General features: G+C 43.0%; 1 protein-coding gene across 7 annotated transcripts in view; it reads right to left on the bottom strand.

The window, feature by feature from the left end:
• Positions 1-6,930: 6,930 nt before the first annotated feature.
• SNX13 (sorting nexin 13) overlaps positions 6,931-17,938 on the bottom strand; it is a 547,690-nt gene continuing 536,682 nt past the window's right edge. For all 7 annotated transcript variants that reach the window (XM_078663681.1, XM_078663683.1, XM_078663682.1 and 4 more), the window contains one exon: positions 6,931-9,182. In XM_078663681.1, the coding sequence (XP_078519807.1) occupies positions 8,935-9,182 (248 nt within the window). In that variant the 3' untranslated portion in view covers positions 6,931-8,934. The remainder of the gene's footprint in view (positions 9,183-17,938) is intronic.

Genomic DNA, 17,938 nt, shown 5'->3' with positions numbered 1-17,938 from the left:
CCACCAACGGATCTGGTTCGGTCAGGTAGGAGAGACCCACAGAGATATTGTTCCTGCGAGCCCACCACTTTGCTGCTTGCAACATTGGACGCATGATTTTTATCTTGTCCTCGAAGGATCCCTTTGCTTGGCACCACTGAAGATCCAGTTCTTCTTGTAACAGTCGCATTCGTAAGCGACATAGGGGAATGAGTGGTATGCATGAGGACATTGTTCCCAGAAGCGACTTGTATCTCCTGACTGAAAGAGACTTTCTTTTGCCGAATTCCTTGGCTAGATTTACGACATCTTCGAAGCACATGGGGTTTCCAGTAATAATCCCTGCTAGCCAGACAGGTAAAATTTAGCTGTCCAGCACCATCAGGAAACACTATCTTTGATAAGCCATCTCGTACCGACCAACAGTGTCCCTTCCACGCATGCGCGGAAGTATAGTGTATTCTACGTGCATGCATGGTGTTGGAGCATAGCTTTGTGGCATATAGTCATGCGGTCTCTAGAAATAATCCAGATAGACAAATGTAATTGATTCGTTTCACTCGATCAAGATTGCTAGGAACACTATCCTAACTTCAATTAAGCCATTGCGTACTGACCAACAGTATCCCTCTCCGCGCATGCGCGGAAGAATAGTGTATCCTTCGCCCCTGCGCAGGTTCGGAGCGCTGCTCTTAGGCGCATGCACTGTCGGAATACAGGCGTTCTCTGAGACTGCCTTCCATTAGGCCCCAGTCAGCCCGTGCACGGCTGCAAACAATTACGGGGCTACTATAAAGATAGCAGTCTACCTTCCGGTCGGTAACTCCCGGGGCGAGCTCTTGTGGGCAACGAGGTACCGACGGACAGGTAAGACATTTAGCTGTTATGGACTTTTATAAACACTGTTCCTGACATATCGAACCTAATAGGATACCTTACCTTTTTATTTGTAAATTTAGAGTTTAATTTTCTAACTTAAGATGCCACAGCTACTCTTTGTAGCACATGAGGGTCCTTATCTTGTTACACTCATGAGTATTTTTGCTTTCCTGTTTGACAAAGCCATAATAGATTTTTTTGAGAATAGAGAATAAGTGTACTTGATTTAGACACGGATATTATTTCCTTTAGAGCGGGGCCTCCCTCCAGAGCAGCCGGCCAGGTAGAGGTGAGGCAGGACTATCCTACAATTGAGGGTAAGTCCATGTTATTTAGGACTATTTCTTAAGCACATACACTTGCAATATAGTGACATATGCACTCAGTATGCAGAGTTTTACATGTGATAATCCAGCAACTTGTATGTGTGTGTCTCTCTCTCCCTTTCCCCTCTTTTTCCTGCGTGTATAGATACCTGGGTATGACCTGACAGAAAAAAGAAACGCAGGAATACCGGTGTTGTATAAAAAAAAATTCTCAATATTATAATTTTTCACTTTATTGCAGCAGCAATTTTCACATATTAGATCTGGTCCTGAAGAAAGCCGCTGATACTTTAGTAAAGATCAGTAGGCTGAAACATGTTGACCATTAAGTGACAGTGGTTCTATATCCATACCACTGTGCTGTCCTTCTCATTTTTAACCCTGTCGAGTAGAACACATTAATAATTTTATGATGTTATGTAGTGATTCTACTTAGTCAGTTTTAATGTCACCCATACTCCCCTTAATACAGCGCTGCACACCTCACTACATCCATCATCTCATTTATGGGTTCGCCATCCTTCCTTACTAAAACATCTCTGAGCTCCTTCTTCAAACACCGAAGTAGTAGCTCCCAGTGTTTGACTAGGGTTTCATCACTGGTAAGGAGGACCCATATGATGAAGCATGTCACCTTCGGGTGAGTGAGGGTTCCTATCCTTAAGGGATGTCTTCCCCAGTTAGGTTTCACTTATATTATTTTGTTTGAGAGAGGCACTATCTTCTTGCTTATATACACATGTTAAGAGACCATAGGTGTATTATCTGTTATTTAGATTTACGAGTCCCAACTGTCTCTCCACTGACGGGAATGCTTTATTTTGTGATGTATCCAGGATTGCACCTAGAAACTTGATCATCCTGGATGGCTGTAGAGATGATTTTTCTACATTCAAGGTCAGGCCCAGATCCGCAAACAGGTCCATGCATGCTACGGTGGAAGCGTGAGCTGCCTCCTTTGATGGTGCCTTTATCAACCAGTCGTCCAGGTATGGAAATATCTGGTGTTTTTGTCTTCTTAGATAGGCCGCCACCGGCGCCAGACTTTTTGTAAATATTCTCGGTGCAGACTTTAGGCCGAATGGTAGCACCTTGAATTGGTAATGGTCTTTTGCCACTGCAAAACTAAGGAACTTTCTGTGGGACTGATGGATGGGGATATGGAAATATGCATCTTGTAAATCGAGGGAGGTCATCTGATCCCCTGGGTTTAAGAGCAGCAGAATATCCTGCAGGGTTACCATTCTGAATGACTGTTTCTTGAGGTAGGCATTTAGGGACCTTAAGTCCAAGATCGGACGCACCTGAGAGCATCTTTTCTGATCAGGAAGAAACAGGAATAGAATCCTCGTCCTCTTTGGGAGTTCGGCACCGGTTCTATTGCTCCCTTTCAGAGCATTGCCCGAATCTCCCGGCGCATCTGGGATAGGTGTTTTGCTTCTTGATATGTAGGTGGCGTGGGAGGAGGGAAATGGAGGATTTCTAATGTATGTCCGAATTGTATTACGTGGAGAACCCATTTGTCCGATGTTATCTTCCGCCACTGTGGTAAATAATGAGTCACTCTTCCACCCAGGGGAACATTTGATAGGATAGGAGGAGAATGAATTGCAATCTGTAGGTTGTCATTGTCTTTTATTATTATCTCTTCCAGAACAACCTCCTCGTCCTCTGGGAGTGGACTTAGAGTAGACTGCCGATTGTTTCTGCCCATATTGCTGCCGATAGGGCTGTGAAGAGGAAGGGTAGGATGTATATCTTCCTTGCTGGTTCCACCTCTATACGATGGTTCTCCTCTTCCACGGGCACCTCGAAAAGGCTCCTTCCGGTACTGTAATGCACCTAAGGATTTCGCTGTATCCGTGTCTTTTTTGATATTTTGAAGGGTGTCATCCACTAGGCACCCAAAGAGATCCTCCCCATCAAAGGGTAGGTCCAGAATCTTATTTTGGACCTCTGGTCTAAAGGAAGTGGCCTTCAGCCAACCTTGGCGCCTCAAAACTACTGCTCCTCCGAGGGAACGAAACGCTGTGGTCGCTATGTCCATAGCGCAATCAATAACTTCAGCCGAAGTTCTCTCCCCTTCCTGTAGAACTTTCTTCGCTTCCTGCTTAGAGTCTTCCAGGAGGAGGTTGATATAGGGTGCTACATCGCACCACAGCTGTCTGTCATATCTGCCCAGGATGACAAGGGCATTAGCAGCTCGGACTAGGAGCGCCGACATGGAGGAGAATCGTTTTCCTGCGTTATCTAAACGCCGTCCCTCCCAGTCCGAAGGAGCCGAAATAGGTGCTGCTGGATTTTTTTTACTTCTGCTGCGCTGCTTGCGAAATGATTGAGTCCGGTTTAGGATGCCCAGTAAACACGCTGGAGCGTCCGCAGGTGCCTTATATTTTTTATCCAGCCTCGCTAGTACCGGTGTAACCGTTGCTGGAGTTGTCATGACCTGCAATCCTTCCTTCCATATGTGGTCAATAATTGGTATAGACCTGATTGACCTTTGATATGGCTCCTTAAAGTCATATAGAAAACATTCTGCTTGGGTTGTTTTCATTGGCAGCTGGAATCTTTTCGCTGCCCTCTCCATTAAGTTGTGGAATCCACCAATATCCACCGGTGGAGAATCTGCCGGTACTTGGGTGGGCGAAGGCGGAGATGGAATCAGATAATCATCCCATTCTCTGTGGTGTTCTGGTAGCTCCCCTTTTTCGCGGTCATCATCATCATCTGTTGTCACAGGATCCTGCTGCTGTCGGACCTGAGGTGTCAACGGAGCAGTGTCCAGCAGGTTTTCTGTACTGCGGACTGGAGTGGCCAGAATTGAACGAGGACGTGAAGGTGGAATGTCCTGAGAAACTCCTGACGTAGGAAACCTCCGTTTATAATCCGCCAACATAGATTGCAAATCCGTCAACATGGATGATGGCATTGCTACCATCTGTTCCTGAGATTCTTGTTGGTAGCGGTGGTATGTGACACTGTGGTATTCTTCATACCCTTCCTCATCATCTTGACATTTTACATGGAGCTCCGATGGGCTTGTGGCATACCCAAAGGGCCCATCATCCTCCTCATCATCATCTGACTCTTCTTCTTTCAAAAGGTGCGACGGGACCAATGGAGTAATTTTACTTGGAGAAGTTACTGCTGGCGTGATCTACTTCCTGCTCTTTTCTGGGGTTTGTCTCGTCGACGAGCCTGTCGATGAGATAGTCGTCGATACCTCCGTCGACGAAGCTGTTGTCAGCGCCAAAGATCCACTCCTCGCCGACGACATAGTAATCGTCGTCGACGTTCCCATCGACGACCTCATTGTCATCACCGTCAACGACGATCCCGTCGTCGTCCTCACCGTCATCGACAATGTCATTGATGTTACCAGCGTCGACACTGTCTTCGTCGACGGTCCAGTCGTCGACGCGGACTCCAATACCACTAATGGTAGCTCTTGTACCTTAGTCGTCGCCGAAGTCGATGATTTCTTCGTCGACGGTCTCGTCGACGCTCCCGTCGACGATGTGGATTTTTTCACCTTCTCCTCAGGAATACCTGAGGATGGCTTCTTGAATGATGCCGGAGCCAATGGTGGTGTATTTGAAGGCTCAGAAGAGGCTCATTTGGATTTTTTTTTTTTTAAAGTGAGTCCTTTACTCTCCTTTGATTTTTTCTGAGGAGATTTTGAAGGACTATGCCCGGAAGACCCTTGGTTGGTCTTTTTTAAGGCCTTCTCAGGACAGTCCCCAGAGGAATGAGCCTGAGGAGATCTTGATCTTTTTTGAGATCTCCTGGAAGAAGTGGAGGATTCCTGGTCACTGTCGCTAGAAACCACCTCCTTTCTGGCCTTGATCTTCTGAAGCCAAATTAGAAGGCGTCCTTCACCATCTCTAAGGGTCTTACTAGAGAAAGTGTGACATACCTTGCAATCCTTTGCTTGGTGGTCTGGGAAAGACAATATATACAGTCTTCATGTGGGTCATCTGTGTAGTCTCTTTTTAGAGCAGGTGGCACAAGCTCTAAACAGACCCTTTTTCTCCTTTCCAGCCATTTTCAGGAATGTAGATGAGAAATAGATTATAAACTTCTCAAATCCAGAAGAAATAGCCTGAATATGAAGCTTCTACAAAGTTGGAAATCCAGAGTTTGAGCAGAGCTCTAAGGAGACTCCTTAGCACAATGTGCCGGTAGAAAATCTGAGGGGCAAGAGGTTCTCTCAGGAGGGTTCTAGAGAGTGAGGGCCTCTGATTGACTAAGAGAAAAGTTTGGTCCTTTTTTACATAACGAAGGTTATGGGTTGCAAAAGAAAAATGGGGCTAGGCCTTTTTTACAGTTAGCTATACTGCTAACCATTACTTTTTTATGTACCGGAGACTCCCGTCTCGACGACGGGGAATTGATTCAGGTATGTGAATCTATGAAAGTTCCAATACTGGAGTAAGTAGAACATAATTCACATAGTCTGTCATTAGGACAGGTACATGCAGATCCCTACCTACATGCAGTTGGTCTAGTGAGAAGCTTATACTGTTCAGGGTAAGTGATGTGACTGGGGTGCACCGTTGTCTCAGTGTTCTGCTTTCTTGCTAGTCAAGTATTGTCTCAGAGTGTCCCATATATCCCGGGGCCAATACTTACTCAGTAGGAATTCTCTATATGTATCCATCTGAGGAGGAACGTAGAGCATTTATAAAAAAACAATCAGACATCAAACTTTAAGCCAATCATACCATGCAAAACACCACTGAAAATGGCACTCCGCTTCTAAAATCCATGCATCATAACTAAAGTTGATAAATAGGATGAAAATTACACCTTCAAAATTCCTACCACTTTCTAAAAGATGACCTGATAAAAAAAAAAAAACACTCCATATCTCAAGCCCACCAGCTACTCTCTTGACTATCTACCTTCGATGATCCATAAAACTCCCACTCTTGATTGACAATGGGCCACAGGTAATAAACGTCCCCCTTATCACAAGGTTCATTGTCTGCCTCTTTTATAATTGGCAAACTAACCAAACTCTTCGAAAATTTCAAACCATATACAACTCCCCTTTTCAACGAGCTGCCATTGTGAAATGTGCAGCCACACAGTTTATCAAAGGCTTTCAGGAGGGAGACTCGCCATCCTGGAAGTAACATTGAACCTATCACAGTCTGGATAATGCAAACTGCCTTGCATATACTGGATGATGGTAGTGCCCTTTTTTCCCCATTGTTCTGGATAACTTTGCTGATTTTGATACACATTTTCCTGAGAGGTTATTTCAGATAAACCACATGGGCTTCATAGAATAGTCTTCAATGGTTCGCCTTCTTCATGAGCACTAAGAAGTAAGACCGGGAGGAGCAAGCTCAAAACTTGCTATAATGCCTTGAGCTTTACTTAAGGATCCATTCTCAGTACCTGGTGTCATCCATACATCCTATTAGAACTGAGAATATCCCTCGTCAGTGCTGTACGTTTCTTAACATCCTGTATAAAAAATATACAATCTCTTGTGCCACCTAACTCCAGTGCTAAAATCCTGAAAAAAGGGAATTTTCTCCTAAAACTCAGCTAAACTCAATCCCTTGTGGAGAGTGGAGCTAAATATTAAAGTTTTCTTTTTAAACATCACCCATGCAAATATCATGAAGACATCCTAAACTCGTGCCTCACAATTGATGTGCATATCATGGAATTGGCAAACCACACGCACCAGTCATAAGCAAATACTATAGACAGAAATCAATGACAAAATAAGCCTTTTGTTAATACTTTATTAGTGTAATAATCTTTTTCGCAGCTTATTTGTTGGACAGAACATAATGCAAACTCAAATAAAAATTTCCTTATCCGTTCAATAAAATGACTGACATTCTTGATGATTATTTCTTGCTCACGAAAGGAACAGGGGAGGAAAACATTTGTTAATAAAATAATTAGGCACACAGCTAACGGTGTACAATGATATGCACAATTCATTAGTTACAGCTATATTCATAACATGTGCTCTTTAGTTATTCCCTCATAGATATGAACTCTTCCCAAAGGAGCAGAGCTTACTTACAGCAAGAGTTATTACATGGAGTGACAACAAGACTTTTAAAACAAGTCGTTTAAATAAAAGGAGGCAGTGACAACGGAATGTACAGTAAGTTGTTGGGGGCACACACTTCTCTCTGCATCTCCAACCATTAAAATGAATGTATTACATCTTTCCAGATACTCATGAGTTAACTGAAAATATTGCACAAAATTAAAAGGTAGACTGTGGAATCTATATCAATCATTTAATCTCCGTTCTTACTTGATTTGGTACATATTTTGTTAATATTAAAATGAACTACTTAGCTCTAACAGACACCAGCAGCAAAAACCTGATGAGCCAACATAAAAGATTTAAACAAACTGTTTAACTATTAAGGCTAAAACAAGTGCATTTGTTGTTGGGCAATGGCACAATAATTTTCGGCAAGTATTCAGAGCATTCAAATGCTTGAAGATAACGCCCGGTCATCTAAGTGCTGCATTTGTAATTATACAATCAATCTTCAGTTGATTGGTGTGTGGGGTGTTTGTTATAGTAAACTGTGTGAATGAAGTACAGGTCAGCTGAATTCAGAATTTAGCCATTCAGTGTAGAAACCTTTCCACAAAAACATGATTATTAAAATTAAAAAAATCAGTAAAACAGATGCATCTTTGATGCCTTGGCGTACAAGGATCTATGGTAAACCCACACTCTAAATAGTCATCTTGGAATCTCCGATACCACTTTATACTTCTTTGTAGGATGCACCATGTGCAAGAACTGGCAAACTTTTAACGAAGTTCGCACTTCTTACGCGCAATAAGTGTGCACTGTAGAGCAGTGCTCTACTCGCAGTTTCATCACTCTACGAATAAAGTTCTCAAACAGGTATTACTGAATATAAAATGTCTGGCTAACTGCTTAGCCTAACACGTTATTGTCATTTCACAGTAACACAAATTAATATCTGTGACTTTAAAATATTTAAAAAACCCAAACTGTGGTAGATATTCATCTGTTTTTATCATGCCAACAAAACTACTTAACATGAAGGTCCTACTTTAAATCTTTAACAACTGTATTTCAAACCAATAGGTAATATTGTCAAATGCTAGGTCTCCTTTCACTAAGGAAGTAAGCTGGTCGACTCAACATTTTATTTTTCCAAGGACAACAGATTTAGGTTTGCTACTGCACCCAAGGGCGGGATGCAGACTTCAATATGGGGGATATTTTATGTGATGGTCAACACTTACTGACAACGTACTGTCAAAACCTTGCATTGCACAATTCCCAGTGCTAAAACAATCATTTTTTTTCATTATTCCATAGCAATTGTGCTTAACCTTTCCTTCTTTAAGTGGTGTTGGACACTTCTTCACAGGTGGCAACGACAGGCGACCATTCCTTTCTCCAAGATGTCTGTTAGAAGCGGGCAAGGACCAGGATATTGTTGAGGTTCCTTGGTCTCTGGCCCATTTTCTCCCCTTTGTTGCAGAAAAGCACCTCATTGTTGAAAACATTCAAACCCGTTCTGGTGGTGGTTGCATTATAAGTGAGAATGAGAAGAGCCACATGTCTCATAGATGCAGGAATATTCTAATCACACTTAAAGACTGGTGCAGTAATAACAGCATTTGTGTTCCAAAGCCAGGAAGGATCCGTCCACGCCATTTCAGTGCTGGACGAAGCAGCATCGTAGTCCATTGAGGGCACAACGTGATCACTAGAGTGTCACCTTTTCTGGGAAGAAGGCGCTTGAGAAGACTGTAGTCTCTGTTTAAATTTCTGCATTTGTTTTGACCTTGAATGAAGTTTGTTAAATAGCTCGCGAAATTTAAACTGTGGAAATAAGGTTTCCAGGAAGCCCTCCAAAAAAACATATACCAGTCTTCTGTTTAATTGGTTGTATTGAAACATCTCAAAGACCCGCAAGATCCCTTTCCTTGTTGTTTCTGCACCGACGATGTGTTTCAGTTCATCTGCGAAAAGGCAAGAAATAAATAATATGAGCCCAAAATGCATTAGAATAATTTTAAAGCAGTCTACAAATAATAGTTTCACTTTCACCTCACTTAAAAGTTAAACTTCTAAACGACATCATATTGAGCTTTTAGCATAATACCAGGTACCTTTAGCTCGCAAATACTTGCTTCGAGTAAAAACAAAAAAAAAATAGGTCACGAAAAAAAACTCAGGGTATTAGTTCAAGCAGAAAATATCAGCGAAGCACATTCTGAGCGAACCAGACTTAATTGCGCAAAATCACCTCGTGAAATTTTGAAAAAAATCACTTAAAGGGAATTTTGCAGCCTTAATTTAAATCTCGCATAGGCTAGAAAAGCTGCTGTATGTTATGTTAACAATATTTCTAGACCTGCCACTTAAAGACATCAAGGCTCTGAAATTGTCATCAGAAGCACGGAAGGTCTCAGTTTAGGCGGATGTGAAATAATCATTGTGCAAAAGCTCTACTAAATCATAAGTGAATATTAATGTCGCCCCTTTAGTAACAGATAGAGGGTTCCTTTATTTTATAGGCAGAAGTGAGAACAAAAGCTCATCTTTACGAGCGATGGGACATTTAGAGGAAAAGCAGCACCAGAATGAGTGTGCTACGGACCATACCAACTTTGTCTCAAAAACTGCGAAAATTGTGCGCCATGCGGTGCATGCACATGGTCTTTAACAGAGTGTATATAGCACTGCACCAGCAGCCAACAGAGTTGGTGCAAAGCTAATGTAATGTAGCTGCGGCATTTGAGATTCAGAGTACACGGGCTGCAGCATTTCCAATGCTCTGCAGTCAAAAGCTTGTAAAGTTCGGATAACAAGATGAGCAGCATTACTGTAGTCTCAAGAACACAAAGGCGATAACTACCATCACTTGTGGAAATGTTGGATCAGGACTTCGACATGTGCCTACTTAGCGAATAATTATAGTGCTAATCTAGGAACACATTGATAACGTCCAGAATGCAAACTTGATTTGACTGGTCCATGACCAGGGCAGTCACAACTCAAATGTCTGCAGAGTAGTTAAATGCTGGAATTTTGTCTTGGTGCGATTTTCGTTTCATTATATTTCTATGTATTCAGTCACCAAATGCCAACAAACACTGTTTGTTATGTGGCTACTCGACGTTCCATACTCATCAACAGCTGTGTGTATTCGAGAAAGCAAAATTGGAGCCTAAAATCTCAATATAAAACAATTAGTGGCCCAAAAGAGGCACACCAAACAAAAAAGAAACTGGGAATCTTTAGGATCGAGTATGCACTACAATAATTTTAACATACACCTAGGAACTCTATGAGGGAGCAAGCCGCCATGATGCAGAGTGAAATAGTATAATATGAATTTATGATTTGTGACGATGGGGCATAAACACGTTTGTCTAATATGTGACTGCAGCTATTACAGGGTTCTTTTTTTTCCAGGACCACAAATAACTTTTGTTCTCAAATTTCAAATTCAAATAGTGCTTTATTCGAGTAATTACTCATAAAAGCAAGATATACACAGAATATTAAAATTGGATTAAATTTACAGTCAATAATAATAATGACATTGCACTATTGAATTCATAAAAGACACATAATTATAACATTTCTCACAATATTTGTTAAGTAATTAAAAAAGAGATTAATACATTTAAAAAAAATTTACGAAGTTATAAAAACATTGTCAATCAAAAAAGCAGTGATGGCAGAAGTCTTGTAGAAAATTGTACAAACAGAGAATAGTTAAGTAACTAGCAGTCTCTATCGTAATGCAAAACATAAATAGTTTAAAAAACTATGGTAACAAGATCATAAAAACAAGTTTTACCGACAGAGAATAGTTAACCAACTAGCAGTCTCTGCCTGATCGCCCATGCCCAGCCAGTATATTTAGCTGTGGCTATTACTATCCATGTAGTTGAGCTTGAACATATAATGCGGAGTGCAATAGAACTACATGTGGTCCCAAGGTTCCTGCACATTGGTGCTAACCATACTCGCCTTGGAGCACTGTAGGCTTTACAAGAAAACAAAAAGTGTCCAACTGTTTCCTTTCCCATGCCACAGGCTGGGCAGATGTCACTCCCCCCTACACCCCATTTAACAGTCAATGCTTTTAGTGGGAGGGCTCCAGCTCTCAGTTGAAATAAGAGCTTTCTGTCACCTGGTTTTGAGATAATGTCCCAATACGACTCTAAGGCGGGGTATAGTTTAACCTCAAGAAAACCCACAGACATAGACCCATTGCTGGATCGACTCAGACTCCTATTGGCAACATTTTCCCAAAAGATATTTTTTAAAGCAAGCTTAGTGGGAAATAATGCACCTGCTGGATCTAACCATATAGCACTTAGTCCAAGCTCATATAATATTGCTTTCAGAGAATTAAGCCAGCTAATTTTGTGAAAGATATCTGCCTTTATAACATCAATAAACCCTTCAGCATAGTGCATAAGCTCGGGAGTGGTCCAAAGTCTACGCCAATACAAAATAGGCCGTAAGCTGGCCAAGTCCTTAATTTGTTTCCTACCAAGATCATATCTTAAAGGCAGTAATGGAGTACTTTTCGGTGTACCAGTGAGTAGCCTTAAAAACTTGTTCTCCGAGGTTTGTAAGGAATTCAAATTTTCAAAGCCCCACATCTCTGCTCCATAAAGAGCAGACCCGATTGCCTTTGCTTCATAAACCAGCAAAGCTGGCTTAACAGGTTTAGTCAATGACTTCCTGTGTTCTTTATTGATAGCACCCGCTAATTGTTTGTGTCTCAGTGTAGCTATGCTTATATGCTTGCTCCACCTATTATTGTCTGCAATATGGATACCCAAATAAGTAAATGAATTTACTACCTCAAGAGGCCGACCACTCATGACAATTTTTGACTTAAAACTGCGGTGTGGCCTGAAGATCATGAGTTTAGTTTGGGTTGTGTTCACCTCTAGTCCGTGTTCCCCACAGAAATTTTCGAAAATTTTCAGAGCACGCTGCAAGCCACTAGGTGTTTTAGATAAAATGAGCGTGTCATCCGCAAACATTAATATAGGGATCTTTAGACCTGAAAGGGAGGGAGCATCTACTGAAGCGGGTACCATACGTGAAACAACACCATTTATAAACAAAGTAAACAAAGTTGGAGCCATTGAACACCCTTGTCGAACACCTCGCTCGACAGGGAAGTCAGCTGTGACCTTACCATAGCCACCCCACTGGATTTTAGCGAAAGTGGACTCATGGAGGCGCATTATCAAGGTCAGTAGTTCCTCAGGGACCCCCAGGTTCCGTAAGACTTGCCACAATTTGGCCCGCGGCACCAGGTCGAAGGCGGCCCTCAGATCGACAAAAGCCGCATAAAGACTGCCACCACCCAGCACCACGGTCTTCCATTGTAGCAAATGAAAACGGAACACTTGGTCCACCGTACTTGTTGCCCTTCTAAATCCTGCTTGGTAGGGTGATAAGATATTATTGTCCTCTGCCCATTCTAGGAGCCTATTTACGACCACCCGACCAACTGTTTTTTGCACATTGTCTATAAGGCTTATTGGCCTATAATTACCTGGCTGTGCGCGATCACCCTTTTTAAACACAGGGATAATCACTGCTCCTCTCCATGAAGCCGGGACCTCTGCTCCCTTTGCGATGAAATTAATAAGTAAATGAATGTATTTACACCATCGCTCCTTGTCATTTATAAAAATATCTGCTGGGACGCCATCTAAACCGGGAGCCCGCCCTCTGTTAACTGCGTTAATAGCAAACATAATCTCTTTGTATGTAAAAAGATTACCTTGAGAAAAGGACATAGTGAGCTTGTCCTCATCTGTAATCTGAGTATTAAGAGCATATTGTGAGCTAAAAAATTCTACCCAATCCTCTTATGGCACATTGTTATTAGGGGGTTCCTCTGCTCTCTCACTTCCCCATTTTACGATGTTCCAGAACACTCTGGAAGCCTTCCTGTCGCTGGCTTTTTTCAGCTTGCACCAGTGTAACTCGTCGCAAGCTCTCTTGGCTTTCGCTATGCAAGCCTTATAACCCTTTCTGGCTAGGGAGATGGTCTCGGGCACCCTCTTTTTAATGGCATGACCCAAAGCAAGTCGTGCCGCCCTACATCCCGCATTAAACCATCTTGCACCTTTGCAAGCTATAGCCCCATTTTGCTTGGCAAGTTTTAAGAAATGTTTCTTGATCTTGCCAAAGAGGGTGTTATGGATATCAACCACATCCCCCAGGTCAAGAGAAGAAACACTAATAGATTCCATAGCCAAAATAGCTTGGTCAGTTTCATAGTTAATGGCATCAATGGCCTGTGGATTGGACACTATACTTTCCCATTTGAGCCTGCGCATGTTATTAGCTGGAATGATTAAAGGTGGAACAAAATCATTTGAGCAGGTTAAATTTGAATTAGTTCTAGCAGACCACCATTTATGCTCCACACTAGGGGGTTGTGGTCGCTCTCAGGTCTCACAACAACTTCCATATCGCAAACAGATGGCCACAGACTCATGCTACATATTACGTAGTCTATCCGATTTTTATGTCTCCCATTATCAAAAGTCATCGAGCCATGTTTATCCCTTGCTGTTCTACCATTTAGAGCTCTCAGGCCCTTCGAGACACATGGCATTCAGAGCTATTATGTCCTCGGCCCAGCGTGTGACTGGCTTCACCTGTAGCTCAGGGATGCCCCAATAGGGGTCCTCTTCTGCTCCAAGGAAAGCCTCACACGCGACCAAAGGCTCAAACGTCAGATTAAGGTCGCGCGCAATAACAGTGCTGTTCCCATGGGAATATGTATCAAGGAAGTTATCTAAGGCAATTAAGACTTCAGAGCGACCACCCTTAGCGCTTCTAGCATATATATTATAGATATCCAGTGACCCTAAAGTATCATTAGTTATCCTGATCAACTGGATATCATTATGGCTAGTCCCTATACTTTTGATTGTGAATTTTAGGGACTGTCGAACTCAAATTGTGAGACCCCCCATTGGTCTTCCTTTTGGACCCTTTATAGCTGGCACAGAAAAGTTTAAATATCCTACCACAAAAACAGGTTCGCATGCCCAAGTTTCCTGGAATATGCACACATCGAACGAACTAACAAAGCCGAGCCAGTCCCCACTGTCTAGTTTAGAAGACAACCCAGCCAAATTCCAAGAGATTAGATTTGCCCCCCATGTAGAATCACCAGCTGGTACTTCAAGAATAACATTCGGTATATTTGGTTCACCTACTACTATCACTACTGGGCTTAACTGGGCTATACTACTTTCCGCTACACTATTGCCTACCCCCTGGGAGCCAACTACAAGACTACAGTTTCGACAGGGAAAGGTCGTGTCTATATGAAAATCCTTCTTACCGTGCACAACCCCCAGTTTAGCTCTCTTACTATTTCTGATACAATTGTCATTCTGGATTGTCAAACTACATAAACTCTGATCAGTTGTAGCTGATGATGCTAACCTTTTGCCCCCAGGAAGTCAATCGCAATCGTTCAGGTCAGAAAGAGCTGAGTACCTATTCTCCAGATTTAATCCCCACTCATTGGATTGTGCAACACTCCTCCCCTTGGTTGACACCACATTCCATTTTGTCCTTAGCGTGCAACGGTTCGGAACCCTCCCTTTCCGATAGTAAAAGAAGTCTAAAGTGAGTGGGACAATTTCATTGGATCTTCGCTGCGGCGGAAGGATATTGGGCAGTATATTAGTTAAAACATCAGGATTTACAAAATTCAAAACAACGCAATCTCCCCTGAATTTTTTTATACCATTTCCAATCCACTCCACCCGCCTGGCCATAACTAGTTCTTCTGCCAGCTGTTGCTTACCCCAAGGAGTTATCTTCATATTTTCTGTTAGCCAGTGTAAGGATTTGGACAACAAGGATGAAGTTGTTTCCTCCTGTCCTTGGGCCAATGTGGGAACGTTGGCTAGAACCAAGACTAAAGGAGAAGCCTCAACTATAAGCTCGATCGAGCCTTTCGTTGCTTCCGGAACACTAGATGCAACTGGAGGGGCAACTTCCTTCTGCACACCTTCCGATGCGGCTAACTGGGGAGTCGCCAACTGAGCGAGCAAAGGAAAGGCCCCCCCTCCACCCACACATATAGAGGTGCCCACCCCCAACTCAACCCTGTTAGCGACTTCATCAGGCAGTTTTTCTACTTCGGCTAATGCTTTGTTAAGTAAACCCCCCAGTCTGTTCACCTCATTCGTGAGCTTCTCCATCGTGCCTAGCAGCGGCTTTACAATTCCTTTTACCTTAGTATCTATCATGCCCAACAGTTTCTTAAGTTGCTCACTAGTTAAAGAGATGGAATCCTCCTCAGTTACTCTATCATCCTCCTCCACAATGGTTCTAGGGGGGGAAGCAGGCTTTTTCCGGCTTGAACGAAGCCCTCCACGTTTGGGCAGGCCCTTTCTAGCGCCTCTAGTAGTGCGTGACGCACGCACTGGTGTGGGGGCTTTACCCTAAATTAGAGGTAGGTCAGCCTCCACCTCGTTTTCACTGTCTTCCGCTACACAGTTTATCTGAACTGTAACCGTATTGTCAACAAGATCAAGTATTGGAACAATACGACGACTATTATCTAACTCTGCGGAATCGGTCAGGTCTGGTGCCAGAAAAGATGATGTAGATGATTTTGGAGATGCACCCAACCCAAGTGACGATCTCCTGTCGCTGTTGATTTTTGCAACTACCTGGACTAGGTAATTGTCCATTGTGTTCTTAGCCGGGGATGACTTTTTACTAGACATGGCGCACCACTAAACAATAACCTTTCAAAATACCCTATGTAGATTCGTTGACAACGTGTATCACAATCCCTCTGAATGGCGTAGCCTCAGTACAGCAATGTCTAATCAATAATAACCCAGTTGGGCTTCGTGCAATTGGAAAGTCTCACCTTGGCAATACGAGCAGAGTAACTGGCCCAGCCCAGTCTCTGCCTGTCTCGGACTGTCTTAGACTGTCCGCCCTTAGTCCGGGCTTCGTCCAGCGCGTCCCGCGCGCGTCCTCGCGGGACGAGGGACCTGCCGGTGCTTTATGCGCCGCCTGGCGCGCTGTTTGCAGTCGTCAGCGCCTCCCCCTGGAGGCTGCTGGGAGATGGAGTTCGACCGGCGGAGCCAAGCCCGGCCGGTCGATGACAGCAATGAAGTGGCGGAGCCAAGCCCGGCCGCTGTGCACGCAGGAGAAATGCCTCGGTATTCAGGTAAAAGAAGAACCTCTTTCAGCGCTTGATTTTCCTTCGACAAAATGACAATCCCCTACCTAGTAATCAGTGCTGGAAGATTAGGATTAATGGAAGAACTAGGAGTTGCCTGTTAAACACAAAGCACATTCATCGACCTCTGAAAAGTAACTGCATGACATATATGGCTGATCTTTCTAGTTTAATTCACTTTTCAACTAACGTAATAATAGATTTGTTGGATACGGCCCTATTTCGTACATCCAGTGGATATTTGGTTAATATCAGAAATAGTTTTTATTAACAGTATTCATTTTCTTCTTTTTTCCATTGGTTGGTTTCTACTCTATTTGAGATAGTGAAGCGAAAGATTCAGCAAATGACTAGCTTCATGCCACAGAGACACTCTCTTATTGTGATCTGTTTTTACATTCAAAGCCCAGATTTGCATTCCAGTACCTTTGTTGGTACACTACAGACCTTTATATCAAGCCAACCTCCCTAGGTCTTATTTATTAATTAAAGGTAAAACTGAAAATAATTACCACTTTCCAGAGGACCAACTGGTTACTTCCTGTTTAAGTAGATTAAAATACGTTTGTTGCTCATTAAAGTAAACAGTTTTGTAGTTAAAACTTCAAAACAATGATCTTTCAATCCAATTTGGTAAGGTAATAATTAAAGAAAAGGCAATAAAGTATCATGGATAATGGACCTTCCTAATGGGAAGGAGGAGAAATATCAGTATTGTTCAATAGATGCCTCTCCACCCTGCCTATTTTTCTGGTTAGGTTGGAAAAGAAGCTACTCATCCATGAATAGGACTAGAACGTCAAGTCACGTTTTAATTTTCGCACCCACATAAAGAAGTGCTGATCCTGGACGATGTGCACCACAATCTAGAAGAAAGAAAAGAGGTGACGTGCATGACAGGAACCCAACAGAAGTAAGGAAATAAAATTTGGAACTATGGTCAGCCTAGGGCTCTGGACTGTATCACACAAATATATATATATATATATATATATATATATATATATATATATATATATATTTTTTCTTCCTTTGGAGGAGTGTTGTTGGACATTGTTACAGCGCGATCTCCAGTGTCGCGTTCAAAGGCTCCCGCATCACTAAGTAGCTATGGACCCACTGGTCTCCGCTTTTGTGGACTGTTACTTTCCTGGGTGCAGGAACGACCATAGCCCACCCACACGCACAGGAGGAGAAAGGGCGGTGTAGATGTCTCCGGCCATCACGTTTGGGCGAGGTAATTAATAGCCAAGCCCCCGCTATAAGGAATCCTGAGGCATAATGGGGGATGCGGTTGGGGACTCGAGGAGGTGGCTTGTTTTGGGACTGCTGGACATTGGGGGTTCATGGCGACTCTGTTCCACCCCGCGCATTGCCTGCCAGCATTTTCCATATGTATGCTGGGACCTGTAGGCGCTGTTCGAGAGGCGTCTAGGAGGAGGCAAAGGCGATTGGTAGTTACCACATGGGGCGGAGCAGGTGTTCACGAAGCAGGATGGG

The sequence above is a fragment of the Lissotriton helveticus genome, chromosome 10 (genome assembly GCF_964261635.1).
Source record: "Lissotriton helveticus chromosome 10, aLisHel1.1, whole genome shotgun sequence".
Taxonomy (NCBI): Eukaryota; Metazoa; Chordata; class Amphibia; order Caudata; family Salamandridae; genus Lissotriton; species Lissotriton helveticus.
Note: the sequence above shows the minus strand (reverse complement) of the source record. Positions and strands in the feature narration are given on the sequence as shown.